Below are 23,882 nucleotides of genomic sequence, written 5' to 3' on the forward strand. Positions count from 1 at the left end.
TTTACTATATTTATATACCTTTTTAAAAACCACATGGGGAGTTCTTATTTCAGTCTAGCTTTCCCAAATAGAGTGCAACCAAATACTACACATTTCATCAATAACTTGAAGAAGATACACAGAACATGATATAAAAGAACTGTTCTCTTTTTATCCTGTCTGTATGAAAATTATGCAATTTGAAGTGTCCCTGGGAAAGAAGAAAAGGTACCATAAAATGTCAAAAATAAATAAATGAACAATATCACATCTATTGAACACAAACATATCAGCTTTGCCAAAATTATTGGTTTATTTTTTATTTTAAGTCTTAAGTGTCAACCAGAGGCACCTACAGTGTTTGAGAACAGGCAACGGCACAGTAAGCTCACGTGTTCACCACTCATTTGTCAGAGGCGATCGGCATGCATCTATTTAAAGGAATTCCCTCAAAACTGGTAGATTCTTTTTGATTAAAACAATTAAAAATAGGATTAAAAAACACAACCTGTAAAGCCAAAAAGAAGCTTCTAACTTTAAATGCAAGCCAAAGGCATCACTGAGGACCAGCAAGTTAACATCCTGAGGAAGAATGTTTGCTCAACAAATATTTACTGAGTATCTTCTGAGTGCCAGGAGTGTGGGGGTACCCTCCCCATAAGGAGTTCACAGACCAGCGGGAAGACAAACAAGGACAAATTTAGAGTCCAGTGAGGTCCAGTGTTATAGGAAACCTGCCTGACACACAGGACGAAGAACCCTCCCCCCACACCCCAACAACCCAGCTCTGGAAAGAAATGGCGTTATTTTAAAACAAATGGCATTGGAATGATGATGGATAAAGGGCCAATCCTCTCTCTTCCAGAAATGCCAGGCACAGCGGTGGACTGGGGGAGGGCCGCTAACATGACCTCTCATTCATGGAGACCCCCGGGGGGTTATGGGCGCATCAGTAACCTTCACAGTCACTCCCCTGCAGTTAATCAGGCATATCTGAAAGCCTGCACATCTTGAAAAGCACATCATTAATAAATACCTAGAAATGAAACAGCTATGCTTGACCTTATGATGATGGAATTTTTAAATGTAACTTTACTTAAGAAAAACAGATCCAGTTACACTTCATTTACTCTGCTGCCATAAATACTTGGGAACTATTTAAGAATTTGAAAGGTAACAAAATAAAAATAAATGTCAGAATCTATTCCCTAAAGCAATATACAACAGGAAAGCTGAAACTCAAAAATCTGAGAACTACTTTTACTTTAGAGATGATCCTAATAAGCAGACTAGAAAAGAAGGAAAGAGTGGTTACAGACACAGCAGTTGTAAGGAACCATCACACCTGACAGGAGCGAGAATTCAAAAAGACAGAAAGAAACGGGACATAAAATGCACAGTGTGAAGCCCTCTGCACAGAGTTGATTTTATAAAGTAGAACTTAAAACAGAACCATGGTCTCTTTCTTGGCCTATTCCTTTTCCTATTTAACTTCTGAATTCCTTGCAGGTAACTTTAAACAGTCCTACACAGGTTCATCTGTACTTATAATGACATTTTTTTTCTTCACAGGACACAATAACGGAGGACGGGGACGATGAAGGGGTCAATGACTTACAGAGGAACAAGCTATGTTTTCGATTTCAATTTTCTTACTCTTTAAAGAAGTTGTTTGTGTTTTGTTTGCTAACATATACTTAAAGCCCTTTAATGTACCATTCTGGGAAGATGAGCATCTTGAAAAAATATGAAAAAAAAAATGCTGTTACAATGGTTAAGTGTAATTAAAATGCTGCTCATGGCCATGGTACAGGAGTTTTATATCTCAAGGTACATAAGAGCTGATAGTGGCCTGCTCACTCCTGTGGAGAAGAAGATCATGATGAACACATTTCAAGTGTCTGCTTATAGGAGAACCTTCGAGCGCTTGCACTGGTAGACTGCGCTGGCTCAGCCCACGTTCAACAGGAGTTCAGATCTTTAGGTTTGTACCCCTTCTTTTCTTCTGGCTATAGCCCAAACGTTTCGGACAGGCAGTCAGGAGAATATTAATTTCCAGGCGTCCCCGTTTTGTTCCTGAGCCCCTTATACTGACGTCTGGCTTAGAAGCAAGGGACCCCCTAAGAGAGTTGTTAGGCTCTGTCAGCAACTTTCCTCCCCAAAGTTACCTCCACTTTGTGGGGAACAATAATTGCAAATACTGCAGGTACATTAGCTCGGGCTCCTTCTTCAGAACAGGCAGATAAAGCCTCTAAAACAGAGATGAAAAACTGAGCCTAGGAGTCCTCCATACCACTAAATTGTGATGTTCGTGGGTAAAACTCGCAAGAGATGCATTTTAAACAGCTAGAAGCCAATGTGACTCACAGGTTATAGTAATGAGTTTCAGGTAATACCAATTTTGTCGGAAAAGTTAGTCTTGGGAGGACATTGATTGCTCTCTGCAGATGCTATCTCAGTTACCAGATTCAAAAGGTAACTCAGCGGATTAAATTTTCACCAGGCTGAGACCACTGTCTTGTCAATGACTTACAGGTAGGCAACATTATACAATTAAAAAAAATTTAGTTTATGTAACATGAATGAGTAGATACACATATGATAGCTCTATGGTTATTTTACCTTATAACAAATTGCTTTCTTCTCTTTGAGTAATATCATTTATACGGCCCTAAACTACTGGATAAAGCCAACACTGTAAAATTCATAACTAAACAAAAATAAAGGATAACCACAGATAAAGAAAATGTAGTTGACATCCATTCAATAAAATATTATTTGGCAACAAAAAGAAATGAAGTACTGATTCATGGTACCATATGGGTGGACCCTGAAAACATGATGCTAAATGAAGCCAGCCACAAAAGGCTATAGAGTGTATAATTCCAATTATACAAAATGTCCAGGATAGGCAAATCCACAGACTGTAGTACATGAGTGATTGCCAGGGGCTGGGGAGAATAGGGAATTGGGAGTGATTGCTAATGGGTATGGGGTTCACTTAGGGTGGTGAAAATGTTCTAAAATTAAACAGCGGTAATGATTGCACAGTTTGGGGGAACGTTCTGAAAACGAACAAATTGTACATTTTCAAAGGGCAAATGTTATGATATATGACTATCTCAATAAAACTGTTTTTTTTTTTAAAAAAAGACTCAATAATTTATCCAAGTAGAGTAATTCTAAATATAAGAGGACTAAATTTTCAACCACGTTCACTGGCAATTTGAATTTTCTCAGAGTGAGCTCATCTTACATCCTGGAGTCTATCTGTGAAGACTGTAAAACGTTTCTCTTTCAGTAATCACTTTCAGAAACAAAAGTCTTCTCTTACGAGAGAGATGAGTAACTCCAATTATAGGCAAATTCACACAGTGCTGCTCCTTGTTAATGAAGTACATTCTCTATCAGTCTAATTTATTAAGTGAACAAGTAGTCCCAAGGAAATCTTGGGTCACTCAAATATTTGGCAGTCACCAAAGACTCTGCAGGTAGCTACTTAATTCGCAATCAACTACATCATCAAAAGCTACATACATCTGTTGCTTTGCAATCAGTAGCAACTGTTAATCAAAGAAAACAGAAAATGTAAATACGAATACTGACCTTGTTTCTTTTAACCCTTCTTTCTGAATGACTTCCAATATCTGCTTTGCTGTCATTGGTGAGTTGGGATGTTTTTCTAGTGCCTAAAAAATAAAGATAGACATAAGACTTCTAGATTACTGCATAGAAACATACAAGATGCAAATGTGTGTGAATCATGCAAATTTTAAAGGGGAAGGGGCTATTATGCCAAAATCAGGTTACGTGATACATGTCAGGTGTGCAAGTGATAGGATATAATTTTTTCCTGGACATTTATGGCAGTTTCTGCAACATACAGGGGCCATTCTGCAAAAATGTCACAAAGGCATACACCACAAAAAAAGTAATGTGAAACCTGAAAACACCGAGTTAGTAAATGCATATAATTTCCTTTATTTAAAATTGCTAACATTTTATTGTTAAAGTCATGTGTTCAGGCTGTTAAAATGTTTCCTAAATTTCTAAAAGCTTGGAAACATGAGCCTGAATACCATCAACAGCAGAGAACAAAGCACTAGTCAGAAATAACCTCACTGGATTCATAGTGTGATCAACTTCTTCTGTATTAAAAAACAACAAAAACCCTTCGTGGCCCAAATGGAGAGAAAGCACACAGAAACCCAAGTATCCCATTACAGTGTGTCTTCCAGTTCAGCTCAGTTTCCTTTCATTTGCCTTTTCCAATTCATTTCAAGTAAACCCCCTTCCTCTTCCGGTTCAGCCCATCTCAGCTTTATGAACTGAGTCCTATTTTCCTTCTCTCCCCATCTGTCCTACTTATTTTTGAGCGGAGGGGATATTTTGAACAAAGTATGGGAAATAACATGGGACACAGTTAATTACTTCCACGGGCATTAGACCACCAGTCCTAGCAATCAAGGCTCTTTATTTACCCCGGGACTGAACTACACGTAGTGAAAGCAGTAAGCAATGGTCCCCACACGACTCACGAACAAGGGCTGTGAGGACCACATCCAGTACAAGAAAACAAGTCTGCACGTATCCTCACAACGACTTCTTCCAAGGGTAGATGACACCTATTGCATTAGCCAAAAAGTTCATTTGCGTTTTTCTAGAACATCTTATGGAAAAACCCAAATGAACCTTTTGGCCAACCCAATACTTAAATTTTCTGTACAGGAGTCTGTGCACAAGTCATGGCCCCATGCAACTTTATGATTCTAGAGTCCTAATTTATGACTACTATGATTATCAGACCAGAATTATCATAATAATTGAGAATTAATTGAGAAGTTTTTAGGCAAATTTTAAATTGAAAAGGCTTCCAAATACATTCAAAAGAGCTCTGTGATCTCTTCTACTATCAATGGCTAAATTTCAAAGAAGTCACTGGCAAGGCTTCTGCTCCTTGGGGCTCTGTTCCTTGTGGTTATCTAGTGAACTATCCACAGCCTGCCCTTCCTCACCATTAAGGCCACTTTTCTGTCCTCGCCTCTATTTCCCAGAAAATGTCCCCGGTTTTCCCAGTCTGGTCAGTCCCTTAGTTGCAGATGGCAATTCTTTAAAGAACATCGAAAACATGCTACACTGGAAAGAGCGTAGCAACAAGTATGTCAACAGGAAAGAAGGAAAACTGTCTCCAGAGAGGAGACTATTGGGAGGGATGGACTGAAGACTATCAAAGGGGGGGGGGGGGAGAAACATAGGCACAGCTGTACAGGGAAGAGGACAAAAGTGTAAAAATATTGGTTTAAAAAAGGCAAGAAGGAAACTGCATGAAAGAGCTGAAAAGGGGGAAAGATTAGGTTACAAAGAAAGGCAGGAAAGATACAGACATGAAAACAAAAAAGCCAACAGAATTTTTGAAATAAAAAGAACCGTCAGTATTGTAGAACAGTTCATACTCATGAGTTACTGAAAGGCGATGCTGTGGTCACGTGGACTAGATACAGGGTGGGCATCACCCCCAAGGACAGGCAATGCTGGGAACAATGGTCTCTCATAGCAGGTATGGGCAGAAGGTCAATAGACACACACATACATGAGTAAGCAAGCAAGGAAGAGGGAAACTGGAAGGGAGAGACACGGGATGGCAGAAAAGAGAGCGGGCAGAGAAAAAAGGGGAGAAAGGAGGCATATTGAGCTGAACTGGGCATGTCCAAAAGGCAAACTGATTAAATCCAGAAAGGGCGGAAGAGGAAACTCCAGCGTACTGGGTAAGGTTTTCATGGAAAGTTGGGTACACTCGAAAGTGGGGTTACTCACTGTGGAGGACTCCCTGTTTCTCTTCCTGAGTACAGGCCCCTCAGCACACCTTGGCAGCTCCTCCCAGCAATTGAGAGAATTTGGATAGCCCTGTCCCCTTCTCTATGACATCACATCCTACTCTACAAAGGAAGTAAAAGTGCGAAGAATTACATCGCGAAGTGGATGAGAGGCAGGAAGGAAATGCTGAAGCCACCCAGAACACCAGAAGCCACCCTCAGTTCCTGCAAGCCAGAGAAAGGGGACGGAGCAGGAGAGGGTCCTGGGTGTGAACAGGCTTCACTGAACTAGCTGTGGGAGCATTCAGAGAACAAGATAGAAATTACTTTCATGGAACAATAACATGGATAGCACTGAAATAACATGACACATGGCAGAGACATGAATCAGACTAGCAGGCAGCCATACTCAAACACAACAGAGGGAAGAAGCCACAGTCAGAGGGAAACTACAGCCCCCAATGTTAGACTGAGGAAGCACCCACACATGCCAGGAATCAATGTCTTGGCTATGCAGTGTTTCCTAAGTCCTGAAAAATTACTCTTCCTAGATTACCTTTCTTGACATATTCAAATACAACTAGCATTTGAAAATGTCTTCCTGTTATGTAACACTTAATCTGAATTTAACATATTCTTCCAATCGTTTTCCACCTTGTACCTACCCCTTAGAAACAGGGGTCAAGGATGCAATAGAGCAGTGAAGAGAGTGGGATTCTATACAATTTTTAAGATTATGTATCATAATAAGATTAGTAAGAGGGCCAATAAATATTTCAGATAATCAAAACAGGTTCAAACTGTCTTGGGCAATAACAATACAATTATGACAAAATATAGAGATTCCAATTTTAGAGTTCACCATGGATAATGATAATTTTAAAAGTTTTGTTTTCTGATTGAAAAAAATGGAAAAATGCAAATTCATACCTGTATTATAGAAAACAAAATGCACTAGTAAGTTTACAACCAAAAATAATTTCCCAAAGAATACACTGAATGTAATGTTCTTAGAATATTATTGAGTCAAAGGATATGAGCTTGGTCATGTCTCTTGATACACTGCCAACTGTTTGAAAAATATTTTAACAATTTATACTCTCACCAAGCAGAACTGAACCTGCCTCTCTCCACAACTTTGCCAGGATTAAATATTATCTTTTTCACAATATTTGCCAACTTGGTGGGTCAAATAAGTTGTAATTCATTGTTACTCTAATTATACTTTTGTAAATACTAAGGAGAACAAAGTTTTTTTTCAAATGAATACCATATGGGATATCTCTTTCTTACTAATGTGTAAAAAGCTATTTATAGATTAAAATAATATTCATTATTGGGCATGTTAATAACAGATTTGTATTCTTTATGTTACTTATTTTTGGATATTTATGAAGACACATAAAGTATTCTATTTTCACATAACTACTTATGTGACTTTTCCATTGTGGCTTTACCTGCTCTTATGCTTAGACATTCCTTTTATCCAGAGAGTAGGTAATTATCTACAAATATTTCTTGTATTCTATGCTTTTATTTTTAATCCCTTCAATCAATCCAGAATGCATCTGTTTGCAGCCTTGTGAAGAATTAACTTAAGCCCCCACCTATTATTAATATAGGTCAAGATTCCCCAACACAATTTGTTTCATAAGCCAGTTTCTGGTTTATGGTTAGTGAGGCATCTTCTGCCATATATTACAATTAGGGCGATGAAAACGCTTCTGGATGTGAAAACAACATAACAATGTGGAAACCCAATATAAAAGGCACAGATGGTCAGGAATCTGCCTGCAATGCAGGAGCTTTGGGTTCGATCCCTAGATAGGGAGGATTCCCCTAGAGAAGGAAATGGCTACCCATCCCAGTATTCTTGCCTGAAAAATCCCATGGACAGAGGAGCCTGGTGAACTACAGTTCATGGGGTCGCATAGAGTCAGATAGGACTGAAGGGACTTCGCACGCAAAGTAGTGATGAGAGTGCTCAGAACCCCCAGCACTTACTCCCTCTAATGGCCAAAGGCACTTCTGGGAATTTTCAGGGTCTCTGAAATGAACTGCAAACCACTGTCCCTGGGGCTCACCCAGAGTTCCTGCTATGTTCCCCTGTGAAGTGAAGTGAAAGTCACTCAGTCGTGTCTGACTCTTTGTGACCCCAAGGATGTACAGTCCATGGAATTTCTCTCCAGGCCAGACTGAGGGGAATCCAGGTCAAACCCAGTTCTCCCGAATTGCAGGCGGATTCTTTATCAGCTGAGCCACAAGGGAAGCCCAAGAAGACTGGATTGGGTAGACTATCCCTTCTCCAGGGGACCTTCCCAACCCAGGAATCGAACCGGGTGTGTTGTATTGGGGGCAAATTCTTTACCAACTGAGCTATCAGGGAAGCCCCTATGTTGCCCTGACTTTCAGTCAATTCCTGTGCCAGCACCACCCTGTTTAAATTGCTGTGACATTACAATACACTTCACTCTCTGGATAGGACATGGCTCTCATTATTCCTTCCTAAATTTTTCATTGCTCACTTCTTTACATTTTTAAATGAAACTTAGATTGGAATTAAATGAGACATTCTAATTAAACTTTCAGGAAATGTACACACATTGTTCCATGTTTGAGTTTTATTTTATAAACTGTAATAGGCTTTTTATTAAGTGCTTTATATTTTGGGTTGCAACTCTGAATATACTTTTTCATAAAATATTCTCACATTTTACTGCTACACACAAAAGCCACTGAGCTGTGATAATTATTATCTATATGAACAGCTAATTGAATTCTTAATAGTTCTAATAGCATAGAAGTATAAAATCACATTTTCTACAAAAACTATGAATTGTGTCTCCTTTCCAATAGTTCTGTTTTCTTTTTCCTACATTATTTACTTTGGCTAAAAAATGATCTTTTCTAGTCCCTTTCAAAAATTTTCTTGCTGAAAATGGAGCTGTTTTATAATTTATTTCCTCAAAAACAAGCCCCTAAAACTGCCATTTCCCAAAGAAAATCTGTAGCTAGAATTATTAGCTGAGAGAAGGCTGCCAAGAGAAGGCTGTAATTAGAAACCTTTGGCCAGATATCACTGTCTCTTCTATACAAATCAGAGTCTGTCACAGTGTTCAATCTTTACATAAAATGCCCTTTCTTTCTTTCTAAAACAAATTGCTCTCCCGTGTTAGAGCTACATTTGTGATTCCACTTGACTCTGTCTCCCTAAGAGTTGGATCTTACGCCTCTCATACTTCCTTCTCATGTACTAAAGTCCTTTCAATTTTCAACTATCTTCTGTCTCCTGCATTGCTACTCCCAACAGGCTGCAGACTCAGCACTGCTCAAACCAAAGTAGACTTTCCATGTGTTCCAAGGACACAAAACACACATACTCTCAATGGCCTCCCTCACAATGGATTCCCTTGCATTTTCCAGAGGGCATGAACAGATGTGCAGAACTGGTCAGCAACCCACTGGATGTCAGCTCCCTTACCAATGTGACTAATTTATATCAGCCTGTATGCATGCATGCTAAGTCACTTCACTTGTGGTTGACTGTTTGAGATCCCATGGACTGCAGCCCGCCACTCTTGTCTACTGGAGTGGGTTGCCATAGCCTCCTCCAGAGAATCTTCCTGACCCAGGGATCAAACCCACGTTTCTTATATCTCCTGCATTGGCAGACAGGTTCTTTACCACTAGTGCCACCTGGGAAGCCCAACTACATCAGAGCTTATCTCAAAGACATGTACATTTATGCAACTTTGAGACACGACAGACAAGAGTCTATCTCAGACTGCTCTTCCCCAGATTTCTACATGCCCCATATGAAGAGAAAAAAAAATCTGCAAAAAAAGATAGCAATATAGAAAGAGAAGGAAAGGGATGTTTGCTGAATCACTGAGGACACAGGCCATGCTAAGAATGATTTCTGTTTTAGGTTCATTCTTTCAGCACGTATGGTCCAGGAATACCATACATCAAACATTTTAAAGCTTACCCAGAAAAGTCATTTCCAGTACCCTAAGATAAACTGACTCATTCGAAAAGACCCTAATGCTGGCAAAGATTGAAGGCAAGAGGAGAAGGGGACGACAGAGAATGAGATAGCTGGATGGCATCACTGACTCAATGGACATGAGTTTGAGCAAGCTTCAGGAGTTGGTGATAGACAGCGAAGCCTGGCGTGCTGCAGTCCATGGGGTCCCAAAGAGTCGGATATGACTGAGCAACTGAACTGAACTGAAGATAAACATATTAGACCAATGTTCATCTAAAGGTAAAAGATTTGGTCCTTCAGGCCCTGAAAAAAAATTTCTGAGCTTATTTATTTAACTGTGCAATAAATGACTTCTACAATTTATTAATACAGTCACAGTGATGATACAGGTTTAAATCTTTCTCAAACATTAAAGTATTTTCCCTTAAATCATATTGACAGTTCATTAAAACGTTTAGCTATTTAAGGTCTTATGTATTCAGTAAATGAATCAGAGGTTATAACAATAAACCATTATATAGCTCTCTACAATCAAAGAGTGTTTGCTTACAACATATATTGTTTCATTTGCTTATATATGAGATAGATAGATATATATATATATAAAATTTGACCCTGACACCTCAGTGAAATGCGTAGGAGAGACAGGATTAACTTCCTCTGAAATGCACTAAGGTGAGGTAATTAGTCCAAGGTCATAAAGCTACTTTGTAGGACAGGACTTGCACACATGATAATATTGATGATGACAATGTTTAAATACAATAAAAGCAGCAAATATATATTAGACACCTCATCCCTGCTAAGTCTCCAGAGGTTTTACTTGTATTACAATAGACTCCTGGATTCATATATTTCAGTTCAGTCACTCAGTCATGTCCCACGCTTTGTGACCCCATGGACTGCAGCATGCCAGGCTTCTCTGTCCATCACCAACTCCCGGAGCTTACTCAAGGTCATGTCCATCAAGTTGGCGATGCCACCCAACCATCTCATCCTCCGTCTTTCCCTTCTCCTCCTGCCTTCATGTATTTAATATTCCCTATTTCCACTCTTCTTGAGAAACCTCAAAGGTCCATGTCATTTTGATGAGACATGAATTTGAATGGCTGGTAGTATTCAGATAAGAAAATGAATCACATAAAAAGTGATAGTACCTTGCCCAGCGCCCAATATCTATACCTCAATGAGGTGGTTTTCACTTCTAACATATGTGGTTACTAGTTAAGGGTATAAAAAATAATACTCTGTTGTTCAGTCGCTAAGTCATGTCTGACTCTTTGCAACCCCATGGTCTGTAGCCCACCAGCTTCTTTGTGCATGGGATTTCCCAGGCAAGAATACTGGAGAGGGCTGCTGTTTCCTTCTCCAGGAGATCTTCCTGACCCAGGGATCGAACCTGTGACTCTTGCATCTCCTGCATTGGCAGATGGATTCTTTACCACTGAGCCACCAGGGAAGCCCCAAAGATGACACCCACAATTTTTCTACTCTACTTGCCTGCATTTTATGGGGAAATTACATGCTGTAGTAGTATCTGTGAATGTGTGACTTAAAAGATGCAAAATTTTGTTATAAAAGCTTTGAGAGTCAGGCCAACTTCACCTAGAAGAAAAGGTGTCCAAGAAGATGAAGAGTCCCTGAGACCTGGCAGTAGGAAGTCAATGGGTCTAGCCAAGAGAAGTCTGCTCCTTCTACTAAGTTAAATTGCTTCTCGTCTTGAGCACAAGGCTCTCATAGAAACCGTGGGCCTGGAGTCAAGACATTATACGCACCATCCAGCTCATCATCCCCCTCTCAGCAATCTCCCACTTCAGAACAAATCAGATATTTCCTTGAACTCTCAGATAACGGTTTAACCTGTACTTTCCCATGGCAGCGCCTGTCACAGCTGTCCTTAATTAGCATTATCTGTTTAATGATATTCTTCCAGCGACACTGCAAGGCTCGTGCGATCGAAGACCTTGATCCTCATTCACGTCTGTAACATCAGATTAGAGCACCATTAAGCAGGCTTCGATGGAGACCAAGTTAGTTTTGAGTTGCTGCACATTAGGAATTTTGATAGCATAACAAGGAAGTCAGATAAACCAGGAACTGCTACTCACTAGCTGAGTGATCTTGGATATTTAACCTCCTTGAACTCAGTTTCTTCATTTTCTCCTTTAGAAAAATTTTGTGAGGACTAAATGGGAGCTTGAGTGTAAAGCACTGATTATTTCCGGATGCCAAATGACTGCCTACTGCAACATGTGTTAGTAAACATTAGCTAAATACTATTGGCTGGGAAAAATGCCTCCTTTGAGCACAGCCTAGAAACATGAATCTTTTCAACACAAAGAAGGGAGCTACAGAAACATAATAATAATAATAATAATGGACATTAGGTGGAGTCTTTCTTTGCAATTTCCTGCCTAAGCTGCACTAGGGTTTCTACAAATCAGGTTAGACACATATCACCAACCCCATCCCCGATCATGGTCAACTTTATTCCCTGTGGATTCAGATGTAAACCTGCACCACCCCGTATCTGCTTTCACCAACCCGAAGTCTTCCTCCCGGTGTTTAACAAGAGGGATTATCCACTAAGGCACTCTTTCAGACACTGCTCTCTTATCTAGGAAGAAAAGCACCCTGTGGGGACGAATTATCCAGTTGTGTTTGTGTTACAAATCAAGCAAAAATAGAGAATACCAGAAGCGGCAACTTACTTCCAACAACATATACTTAAAGATGAACTTTCTTGCAATTATGATCTATAGAATGTCCATCAGAAGGAAATTCTTACAGTAAAATTATTTTGGTGGCTCAGCCTCCTAAAACCTGAGCAGGGCTCAGTACAGTTTTCTGAAGCCTGGAACAGTTCAGACAGTGACCACTACCTAAATCTGCAGGTAAAATTCTATGCAACTGAGAGATGACTTCTAATTTCCTGGGGGATTTTGGCAAGCTTGCTCTACCTCAGTAATTTTCTAAGCTTGACAAACAGTTGACATTCCTTTGACACATAGAAAGAAAACACTAGTGAGAGACCTGGAATTTCCACAATGTTCCAAAAAATGTAAAAGAAAAACATTAATCATTATTTAAATGAAGATACATATGAAACCTGTCTTAAAAAGTCAGACATCTCTTTAATGAAGAAGAAATACTCTTATACCACAGAAATGTGCAGATGGCCTATTCAGAACCTACTGATTATTACAATGTTTCTTCTGTGTACCAAGCAAAAATTATGCTTTCCTATTACTTCTGCTATGTAGCCCTGGTTTTTGCCTTTGAATGTGACAAATATTTAATATTCAATTACAACCACCTGGCTACCACGGAAGCCTAAAGTAAGGTAATTGTGTTACATGAATTTCTAAAATGGGATCCAATAATTTATTCATATGATATAATGCCACCTGTTTGAAAACACTATTAGGGGCCCAGCCTCCCTTTGGTTGTTCAGTCACTAAGTTGTGTCCAATTCTTTTGCAACCCCATAGACTGTAGCCCACCAGGCTCCCCTCTCCATGGAACTTCCCAGGCAAGAACACTGGAGTGGGTTCCCATTTCCTTCTCCAGGGGATCTTCCTGACCCAGAGATCGAGCCCAGGTCTCCCGCGTTGGCAGGTGCATGCTTTGCCACTGAGTCACCAGGAAAGTCCCAGCCTTTTATTTTCAGGCTAATGGATCCTTGGTTTCTTACATCCATCCTCACATAAAATAGCTTGCAGCTGCTAAGTCACTTCAGTCGTGTCCGACTCTGTGCGACCCCATAGACGGCAGCCCACCAGGCTCTGCTGTCCCTGGGATTCTCCAGGCAAGAACACTGGAGTGGGTTGCCATTTCCTTCTCCAATGCATGGAAATGAAAAATGAAAGTCAAGTTGCTCAGTCATGTCAGACCCTTATCAACCCCATGGACTGCAGCCTTCCAGGCTCCTCCATCCATGGGATTTTCCAGGCAAGAGTACTGGAGTGGGGTGCCATTGCCTCTCCGAAATAGCTTGCAGACTACCTCCCAAATCATCCTTCCTTGAATATTCTTGAATTTGCTAATGTCATCTGTAATTCACATCTTTAAGAACTATCCTAATTAAAGCAAATTAGTTAAATATCATTGATAAATATTCCAAATGTAGTTTGACTGAAACATAATCTGTATAGTAAACCTATTACTTCCATTTCTCTAGCTCATATAATTACATTAATACAATCTAACAGAACACTTGCTCTTTTTCAGCAGTCCTCACACTGTCAATCAACGAAAACTTCCAGATCGTTCAACATTTGCTTCTGAAACCACATGGGTAATTCTGTGGTATATTTTCCAAACTCGCCAGACAGAAACGTATCTTTATGCACTGGTGTTTGTTTCAATCCATTTTTGCAGGCTCTGAAATCCTATCATCCTCTAATATCTGATTATTTAAGGTAACAGGTAAATTTTGCTTTATCCACAAATTGGAGAAATATTTATCTGAGTTAAATTTCATCTTTTTAGGTGCAGGTGGTTCGTCCAAGCTTCCAAACTTCTTTTGGAATCATTATTCCCTTGTCCAACTGTTCAGTTTCCCTTTTTATTTTGTGATATCCACACATGTGACAAGCATGATTTGACGGATTCCTCCAAGTTATTCCTGACAGGAGAATAATGCAAGGAAAAACAAAGCCACAAACCATGTGGTTGCCACTGGGATCTCCTTTCAAAATGATACTGATGAGCCAATCAGCATAATTTGTCTACAGAAGCTCAATCTGCTAAAAAATCATTTAATTATACTATCGCCCAGTTCATATTTGCCCATCAGTTTTAAAAGAGTCCCACAAGAGAATACGTCAAATGACTGGCTGAAATTTCACTCCACCAGGCGCATCCTCCTGCTGTATGTCTAATAATCCTATCAAAAATAAATTAATTTAGTTTGACATGAATTAACTTAGAGAATCCATAATGCCTTCCAGGGATCACTACTTCCATTTCTGTTTAATAATGCTCTGTAGAATTTTACTGAGAGTTGAGATAAAGCCCTACAGTCTGTAATTTCAACAAGTTTTTCTTGTTCTTTTTTTATAATAATAACAATAGAAAATACCCAATAGCTACCCTGCACCAAATTCTGTTCTAACATAAACACAAGCTTACTTGATCCTCACAACCACCACTTTATCATCATGGGAAGTAGTAACAGCCTCATCTTACGAGAGGTGAGGCAACTAAAATGCAGGCGTGTTCATTTGACTCTCCCAAAGTCCTGCAGTCATGAAGTGCTTCAGCTCTTGGAAAATTACCCGCCTGCTCTCTGCGGCTTTCCCCATGGTTATGAGCAGCACCCCTGATCATATCTGCAGATTTTTCTCAGTGTCTTGTCTGTCAAGCTCATATTTTATCATTTCTTATCTCATCTAAAACATAGGATATAACCTCTCTATTACTTTATTATACGTTCTTTTTAGAAATAGGCACTAATTTAAAGAAGAAAATACAGGGAATATTTCAAAACTTCATGCCCTGTGATCAAGCTGCTGTGATTCTGACCTAGAATACGGTACTAATTCTAAGGCAGCTAAAATGTAGAGACAAACAACCAGTTAAGTCCTATTAGCTTCAGGAAAGAAACATTGGTTTGTCAGAGAAGATCAAGTTTCCTATCCCTAAACTAAGAGGATCATGTCAAGTGAAATTCATACAGAGGCACTGGGTGGTAACAGGCAGGGTCCTCAATGAGAGTTTCACAAAAGCAAACACATAACATACGTAAGTTCATATTGCTGAATCTCTCACAAAATCTAAGCATAACATAAAAATACAATGTGTGTGTGTGTGCTTAGTCGCTCAGTTGTGTCTTACTTTTTGTGACCCCATGGACTGTGGCCCACTAGGCTCTTCTGTCCATGGAAGTCTCTTGGCAAAAATACTGGAGTGGCAGCCATGCCCTTCTCCAGGGGACCTTTCAGACCCAGGGACTGAACCCAAGTCTCCTACACTGTAGGCAGATTTTTCTACTGTCTGAGCCACTAGGGAAGCTCAAAAATATAATACTTGAGACTAATTAGGTAGACAGTATTCCCAAGATCTAATATGATTAAGTTAAAGAGTATATACCCTAATGACAACTTGGAGTTTATTTATGCTTTACTACTAAAGGTAGATGGACTTTGCAGGTGGCGCTAGCAGTATGGAGCCTGCCTGCCAATGCAGGAGACATAAGTGATGTGGGTTCAGTCCCTAACTTGGGAAGATCCCCTGGAGAAGGGCATGGCAACCCACTCCAGTATTCTTGCCTGGAGAATCCCATGGACAGAGCCTGGAGGGCAATAGCCTATGGGGTTGGAAAGAGTCATACATGACTGAAGTGACTTAGCATGTACGCACTACAGATAGATGTGACAACTCTGAAAAGCAGACTTGCAGCAGTAGAATAAGATAATATGAAAATTAATAAGCTTAATTTGTATTTTTGTCCACATGTAGGAGAATAAACACCAGTCCATATGGAAGTCTCTGGTCAAGGTCAGTGTTCTCTTCAGTATAACATTATGAAGGAGTAATCAGCTGAGACCCAAAGTTTCCTTATCTTGGGAATCCTTACAAGGTGCTCATGTTAACAATAGCAGATAGTACTTACATAATACTGGGAAGAATTTTTAATAAAAATACATGAGACGCTTTTATAAGAACCTGACTTACATTAAAATATTTCATTTTCATAGTCACCAATCAAGGTAGGTATTATTTTCCTGTACATGAGAAAACTGAGATACAGATAAATTAAATCACTTATTCCAGGCTAGTCCCAAGTAACAAGCAGAGGGGAGATTCAAACTCATGCTCCTGACCTACAAGTGTTTCACCACCACCACATGATACCTTGTAGCAAAAAGTCCAAATTTAGTTGGAGAGTAATTGAACAGTACTATGAAAATGTAATAAGTGGTCCCATTTTTCAAATCTTTCTATCATTCTGGACTTCCCTGATAACTCAATTGGTAAAGAATCCACCTGTAACGCAGGAGACCCCGGTTCGATTCCTGGGTCGGGAAGATCCACTGGAGAAGGGATAGACTACCTACTCCAGTATTCTTGGGCTTCCCTTGCAGCTCAGCTGGTAAAGAATCTACCTGCAATGCGGGAGACCTGAGTTTGATCCCTGGCTCAGGAAGATCCCCTGGACAAGGGAAAGGCTAACCAAGAGTCCGACACGACTGAACGACTTTCACTTTCAGTCTATCGTTAGGTATTTATCATACAGAAATCCTCAGCTCATCCTGCACATTCAATAAAACATCATTCTAAAACTATTTTTTAAAAAATACAATCTAAGAGAGAGAAGGTTAAATAAATGAAGGCACATACATCCCACAAAATAATACACAGACATTGGAAGGAAAACATGTACTGATATGGAACGATATCCATGAGAAAGTGATGAGTAAAAAATATAAACAAGCTTAAAAATAATACATATAGAAGAGGCATATATACAAGTACATGTGGTGTACATACAAATACACCCACAACCCCCCCCCACACACATTCACACCAGATAAAAATATTCAAACATCTAACAATTGTTACCCTAGACAGTGGCAGAAAAGCAAAAGCTGAAGGAGGAAATTTCATATTCTTAAAATATTTTTGTATTTAGAAGCACAAATTACTTTCATAATCTTTAAATTGTATATTAAGATAATCTTTATATCATTAAACATATAATGGATACATATATAATATAAATTATATAATATTTAATTTAAAATCAATTTCAAAACAAAATAAAAATGAATATTCAAACATCAGCAGACACATTTATATACCCTCTACTGTAAAGCACAGTAGAGAAAATAAAATGCAGGTATATTGAATTTTTTCCAAAGCAAAGATTATTCATCATTCAATCTGAGTCAGAATTCCTCAGTGTTATCCTTACAGACTAGCTTGAAATGACACAGCATCCAGATGCAGCTGCCAGAAGGAATTAGTTGCAGAATATATCTTGAGATAATTGTAGAAAATGACTTTGTTATATGGGATTACTTGATTCTGACCTCTTAAATGTTGAAGAATGACAAAAACAATGATGCTTGCTTTGTCACAGTTAATAGTAACTCTTCTCCTGACTGGAGCTAAACAACAGCACCATCTCCTCAATAATTCATTGATTTAACAAATATTTACTGAACACACACACACACCAAAATGAAATACAATAAAACATGCCATCATCATCTCTAGAGACACTTATCCTTTGGTTTACTATTGCTGAGGAGGGGAGGGTGGGAAGCATCAAATTCATTTAGAAATGACTTACAAAGGAGACTAACCCATGTCTTTTTTTATCTTCATTCAAAATGCTAGTTTAGTCTACATAGAAATGACCCTTCCCTATCCTATTCCAGTGATGATATTATAAGTCAGAGTCCGTGGAAGTAATTATGGTCATCATGGTATTTTGTTTCTTTTTTGGTCATTGCTTTATATCCAATTACCTGGCACATGGAAAAACTTATACCTAATGAATGAAAAAAAGATAAATAAATGGTAAGGAAGAGGTGATGTATTAGACTTCTTGTTTTGTGAACATATTACTCTCTTCTTTTGAAAAAAACTCTTCTCTACCTTGATTTTAATGGGGAACATTCTATTTCTGCAGATACTGAAGTTTTGTTGTTTAGTCACTATGTTGGATCTGACTCTCTGTGACCTCCTGGACTATAACCCATCAGGCTCCTCTGTCCATGGGTTTCTCCAGGCAAGAATACTGGAGTGGGGTTGCCATTTCCTCCTCCAGGGGATTTCCTGACCCAGGGATCAAACTCATGTCTTCTGTATCTACTGCATTGGCAGGAGGATTCTTTACCACTGAGCCACCTGGGAAGACTCTCAGTAGCAGAATACCTATTATGAAAACTTACTTCTTTTTCATTGGTAACCCCAATTCTTAACCAAATAAAACTCAGAAATTCAGAGTTAGTCCTTTGTCAGGCATGCACTTTGATCATCCACAGACAATAGTTAAAAGATTAAACAATTGTATAAAATTAGGAACTCTCCAGGCAAAGCTATAAATAATTCCCACAATAAGAAGTCTTTACCCAGAACTCAACTCTGATGAATAATAGTTAAAAGAATTTCTGAATCCCAGGCTTCAGAAACAGGGCCAACATTTAAAAATATGAAGCAGGTACACCAATATTTTAGTGATATAACCTACAGGCCTTCTATAGACCACAGGTTTCTGTGATATGTGTTTTCCTGTCTGTAAAGGAAAGCATGCATAAAAATCTACCGTAACTATTTATACTAAAAGCCAAGTCAAAGATCTCCCACCAGATTTACTGTACTCAAGTAATTAAGATATAATTAAAATATCTGCAACACAATTTACACTAAATACATTCTTGGGGCAATTACTTTAATATTCTACTTGATGTATTACCTACCTTAAAATTAGCCAAGTTTTCCAGTTTTCCATCCAACCCTCCTTTCTGGTCCTGTTTCTTACACTAAGTGCCAGAGGAATGAAGGCCATATTTATCAGGGCACAAAGCAAACAGAACTGGTTTCAATCAGCCCATATTTGTTGATATGAGGTATAGGCTGAGTCTCTTTAAGGAGGCAATGGAACATTAAAACTTACCTTCGCCAACAAAAGATTCTTTATGAAATCAGATAGTCCCTATTTGCTTTTTAGCCTTCCTCAGTCCTGATTTTACCAGCTGAGTTTTGCATACAACCAGGCTGCAAGCTCATTATACCACAATGCCACCTTTAGATGTCAGAATGAAGAAAAATTATTAGTTCCAATATGATTAAAATATCTATCCCTTTGAAAGAAATACAAATAAGAGTTACCTATTAACCAACTCTAAATTAGTGCTTTTATGAAGTCTCAGTTAGATTTTTCCCATAAGTTGTGATTTAGCATTATTGAATTATGCCTGAATATAAATTAGGCCAGATGTTTTTCTCCTAGAGTCACTCAACTATGGGCAGTAGAAATTAGGCTCAAAAGGAATCAAATTCTCCCTGAGGAAACGATCTGCAGGAAAAGTTTTGAGAGTTCTGCTAACTACCTTGACATTCAGATTTTAAGCACTAACTACACCTGCTATCAGGTATAGAGAACCGACAGAAGAACAAACTATGGAATATCCTAGTCAGCTGGTACAAAGGGAAGATAAACACAAAATGCATCATCTCCGTATTACTGGGAAATCATATGAGAAGACCAAAGTCTACTCTGTAATCCTAACAACTCAGTCATGGCCTTGCCTATAATAATTACAATGAAGTAGCTATACTTCCATATAAAGGCCAAGAAATTTTGAAGATAAGGAATTCATTGTGAAAATCAATGTCTCCTACAGATAAATTATGCCATAATGAAAAATATAATATGTAAGGGGCTGTGCATGAACAACTCCACTGCTATTTGAGCAGATGACTGGTAGAAACATCTAGAAAATCTGGTTTTGAATTTTTGCTTCCAAGCATGGAATAGACTGGGCTGCACACTGGCAAGTTGAAGGGCTGAACAAACCTTGCTCGTCTGGTTTAAGATGCATGTGGTCAACACATTCCTTGGGTATGAAAATCTGCAGGCTCTCAAGACAAGTTTTCCTCATTTTCTCCCCCTTTTCCTACATGAAAAGGTAGGGCTCAATGGGGAGTGTGTCAGCTGTCAGGAGTTTCTCTGTGCTGTATCTAGAAAAGAGTCAAAACTGGTGGGAAACGGCCGGAGGGTGACCGAGCCCTCAATGCATGGGAAATGGAGACAGGACGCTCTGAGACAGACTGGGAAATATAATCCCTTAGTGGGGGCGCTCCTTTCCACAAGCTCTCCTCTAGGCCAAAAGAGAGAGAGAGAAAGGAAAAGAAAGAAGGAGGTGTTATTACAGTGTCTGCTTTCCTCTTCTCAATGGGGTGGAAATCTGGTCATACCTTTGCAACGTGAAGCACACTTTGTCTGGACTTGGGAACCTGAGCTTGTTGAAAATGCCCAGGTGCCCTTTTTCTATCTCTTCAACTATCTTGGAACTCAATTCCTTGTTAACAGTAATTGTTTCACTCTCTCTGGTTAGAAATCTGTCCTCTTGAGTAGACAGATGGAAGGAAAAGCATTTTTTTTTTTAATCAAGAAAAAACATAAACAGAATTATCTTAAGAGAAAATAGAAACAAATTTTCCTTGCAATGAAAATCCTCTACTGGTTTCTGGTTTGACAAATATCAAAGATATTTTTTACAGGAGAGGGTGATTTTACAAAGCAATTTAATGGAATGAAGAAGAAAACAGGGACTTAACCTTGTTTGCTTTACTTACCTCTTAAGCATGTAATTAAGCATTTACTGTCTCATAAACAAAGGGAAAGGGTGGCCTGGAACAAAAACATCCCGTGTTGCTATCAGAACTGTATCTGTCAGGAGGCAGGGATACAAACAGTAAAAACCAACCCCCAAATCTTGGTGGATTAAAACAAATGCTGATTCCTCACTCACATCTGTATGTCCAAGCTAGAAGCAGGGTGACTGAAATTTCATCATTACCAGCTTCTGTGATTAACACATTCAAGAAAGAAAAAAGCTGAATCAAACCCTGGCTAGAGGGAATAAGACCATGCACCTGGTAACACCTACTTCAAGGGGCAAGAGGTGCCCACCCTGTGCCAACCTACTGCCTATAATGAAAGAGCCAGTCAACCATTCATTAAAAATGAAGGAAGAAATTTAAAAATATAATTAGTAGAAAACTATCTTTTCATCTCTTTGAGTCTCTCGAACACAACTGAAAACACAGCTGACCCTTGAGCCACATTGGTTGTAACTGCACAGGTCCACTTACAGGCAGATGTTTCAACAATAAGTACTACATGATCCATAGCTGGTGGAATCCATTGATACAGAACCACAGATGAAGAGGAACTGAGGGGAGAGGGCACCAACTCTAAGTTATACAGGTTTCTGAATGTGCAGATGGTCAGTACCCCTAACCTCTGCGGTGTTCAAGGATCAAGTGCTTATTCAAAACACACAGAAAAAAAATTAAAACACTAAGTTTTATCAAAGTCCTACTATTGTTCCCTCATCATTCATTTTTCTGGATGATACCTTTAATGTGCTTCAAGTTGCTTCTTTCTGAAAAGCTGCCTATGGCTATCATCTACACCAGGAAAATAAGACACAAGTCATGAAAAGAATGGACTGGGAAAACGAGACTAATTTTTAAAGGGCCTCCTTCTCCACTGAAGCTTTTAACGAATGAAAATAATTTTATGAATCTTGCATTCTCTACCAATAAGCTGAACTCACTTAACAGTGAGTTCTGGAGCAAGGAAAAATAAAACAGTCATTAGGAGACTAAAAGGTAATACAATATCTGTATTTGCTCATTGATTTTTGTTTTTCCTACTGACAGTCCTTCGATTCCCGTTTAATTACTAGTACTTGGTTTGTGAAGACAGCATTAGCTAAAAGGGATAAAAACAGATATCTAAAAATTGGAGGAAGGATGAGAACAGGAGTCACATAGTATTTTTGTCTATACTTAATAGTGTTTTATTTTTACTTTTCTCATCTCCTCGTTAAAGATCCTGGTGGGCTAAGTGTGTTTTTCTCTTTATTCACAGTAGCATCTCTGCCTAGAATAGACCGTGCATAAACATCAAAAAGCTCAGTGCCATCAACCTTCATCCAAACTGAGAAGGTACGGTTACATTTCCACAAGGCTAAGAGAAAGAAAAAGGGAGAAGGAGAAGAAATTTTCTAAGCACAACTTTTGTTTCCCTTAAGCTCTAGAAGAGAAATGCCGTTAAATGAATAAATAAGAAGTGACAGCCATAAGATTGTGATGGCCACGTAACTGTACATAAAACAGGGAGTTGCCATCTTATGCTGATCTTTTCTCAATATTCAGAGAAATGAGTGAGAGTTTATGCTAGGGAGAAGAAAAGTTTGCTCTCTTTCATTAAACTAACATTCTCTTAGGGTCACAACTGATCCTGTGAAAAAATCTTGGCATTTAGTCAGTGAATGAAAGTATTTACTTGCATCCAGAAAGAACCTGGAAGCCTCATCCAGAATTATATATTTCATGAATTCAGGTCATGAATGGTGCTAAACTATAAATATTATATAAAGACCATTCATATAGAGTGCTATTTAAAGAAACTGGTCTGTGAGGAAAAACAGAACAGAAACTATCCATTGTAATATCTGGCCTCTAAATCAGGAAAGTAAGTTCCAGAGGAAACGCTCCAAAGAAATCTTTACAATTTTTGCAATGGCTGTCTTGGCTTTAACATCTTGAAAATGTGAAACAAACAATCATAAAACGAATACCAGGAAGAAGGAATAAAAAAGTAACTTTAATATGCTTAATGTCTAGAACTCTGAGCATGGGCAGACATGGGTTTTAATCACTGCTCTACTAATAACTGGGCTTCCCTGATAGCTCAGTTGGTAAAGAATTAGCCTGCAATGCGGGAGACCTGGGTTTGATCCCTGGGTTGGGAAGATCCCCTGGAGAAGGGAAAGGCTACCCACTCTAGTATTCTGGCCTGGAGAATCCCATGGACTGTATTGTCCATGGGGCAACAAAGAGTCGGACACGACTGAGCGACTTTCACTTTCTTCTCCTACTGACGAGCTTAGCAAGCTAATTCGCCCTCTCTGAAAGCAGAAGGAATGGCATGTATAATTTGTTTTTCTGGCATACTTTCTATCTCCCTTTTATTGGTGTTTTTGCATAATTTTCTTCTGCTCCAAGTCATTGCTGCATGGTAATCCATCATGCTACCTGATCCTGGCCACTGCTGCTGGTGAGAGATGAGTAAAACAGTCAAGTAGGACAAAATAAAGACTACCCTGAGAGGGCATTTAAAATAACAACAATAATAATAAAGAGGAGGAGCAGGGAAAGTGGTTCGTTTTATGCTTGGAGGATGCAGCTCTGGGGTGCCAATGAGCATCTTATCTTGACCAAGACTTCTATCAGATCCTGGCTGCAGCATTAAGCCAAGAAAAAACAAAGATAAAAGATGGAGAGAAAGCAAATATTTTGATGATAGTCTCTATATCTCTTTACCCACTTACAATTTACTGACTTCCACCCTT

The 23,882-nt window shown here is 39.0% G+C and overlaps 1 protein-coding gene across 1 annotated transcript in view; it reads right to left on the minus strand.

Annotated features, from left to right (window-relative positions):
- The window catches only part of ASXL3 (ASXL transcriptional regulator 3), a 195,966-nt gene that overhangs the window by 158,683 nt on the left and 13,401 nt on the right, over window positions 1-23,882 (minus strand). Inside the window, 1 exon segment of the mRNA XM_070778764.1 lies at window positions 3,586-3,668. Coding sequence (XP_070634865.1) covers window positions 3,586-3,668 — 83 coding nt within the window.

The sequence above is a fragment of the Bos indicus genome, chromosome 24 (assembly GCF_029378745.1).
Source record: "Bos indicus isolate NIAB-ARS_2022 breed Sahiwal x Tharparkar chromosome 24, NIAB-ARS_B.indTharparkar_mat_pri_1.0, whole genome shotgun sequence".
Classification (NCBI taxonomy): domain Eukaryota; kingdom Metazoa; phylum Chordata; class Mammalia; order Artiodactyla; family Bovidae; genus Bos; species Bos indicus.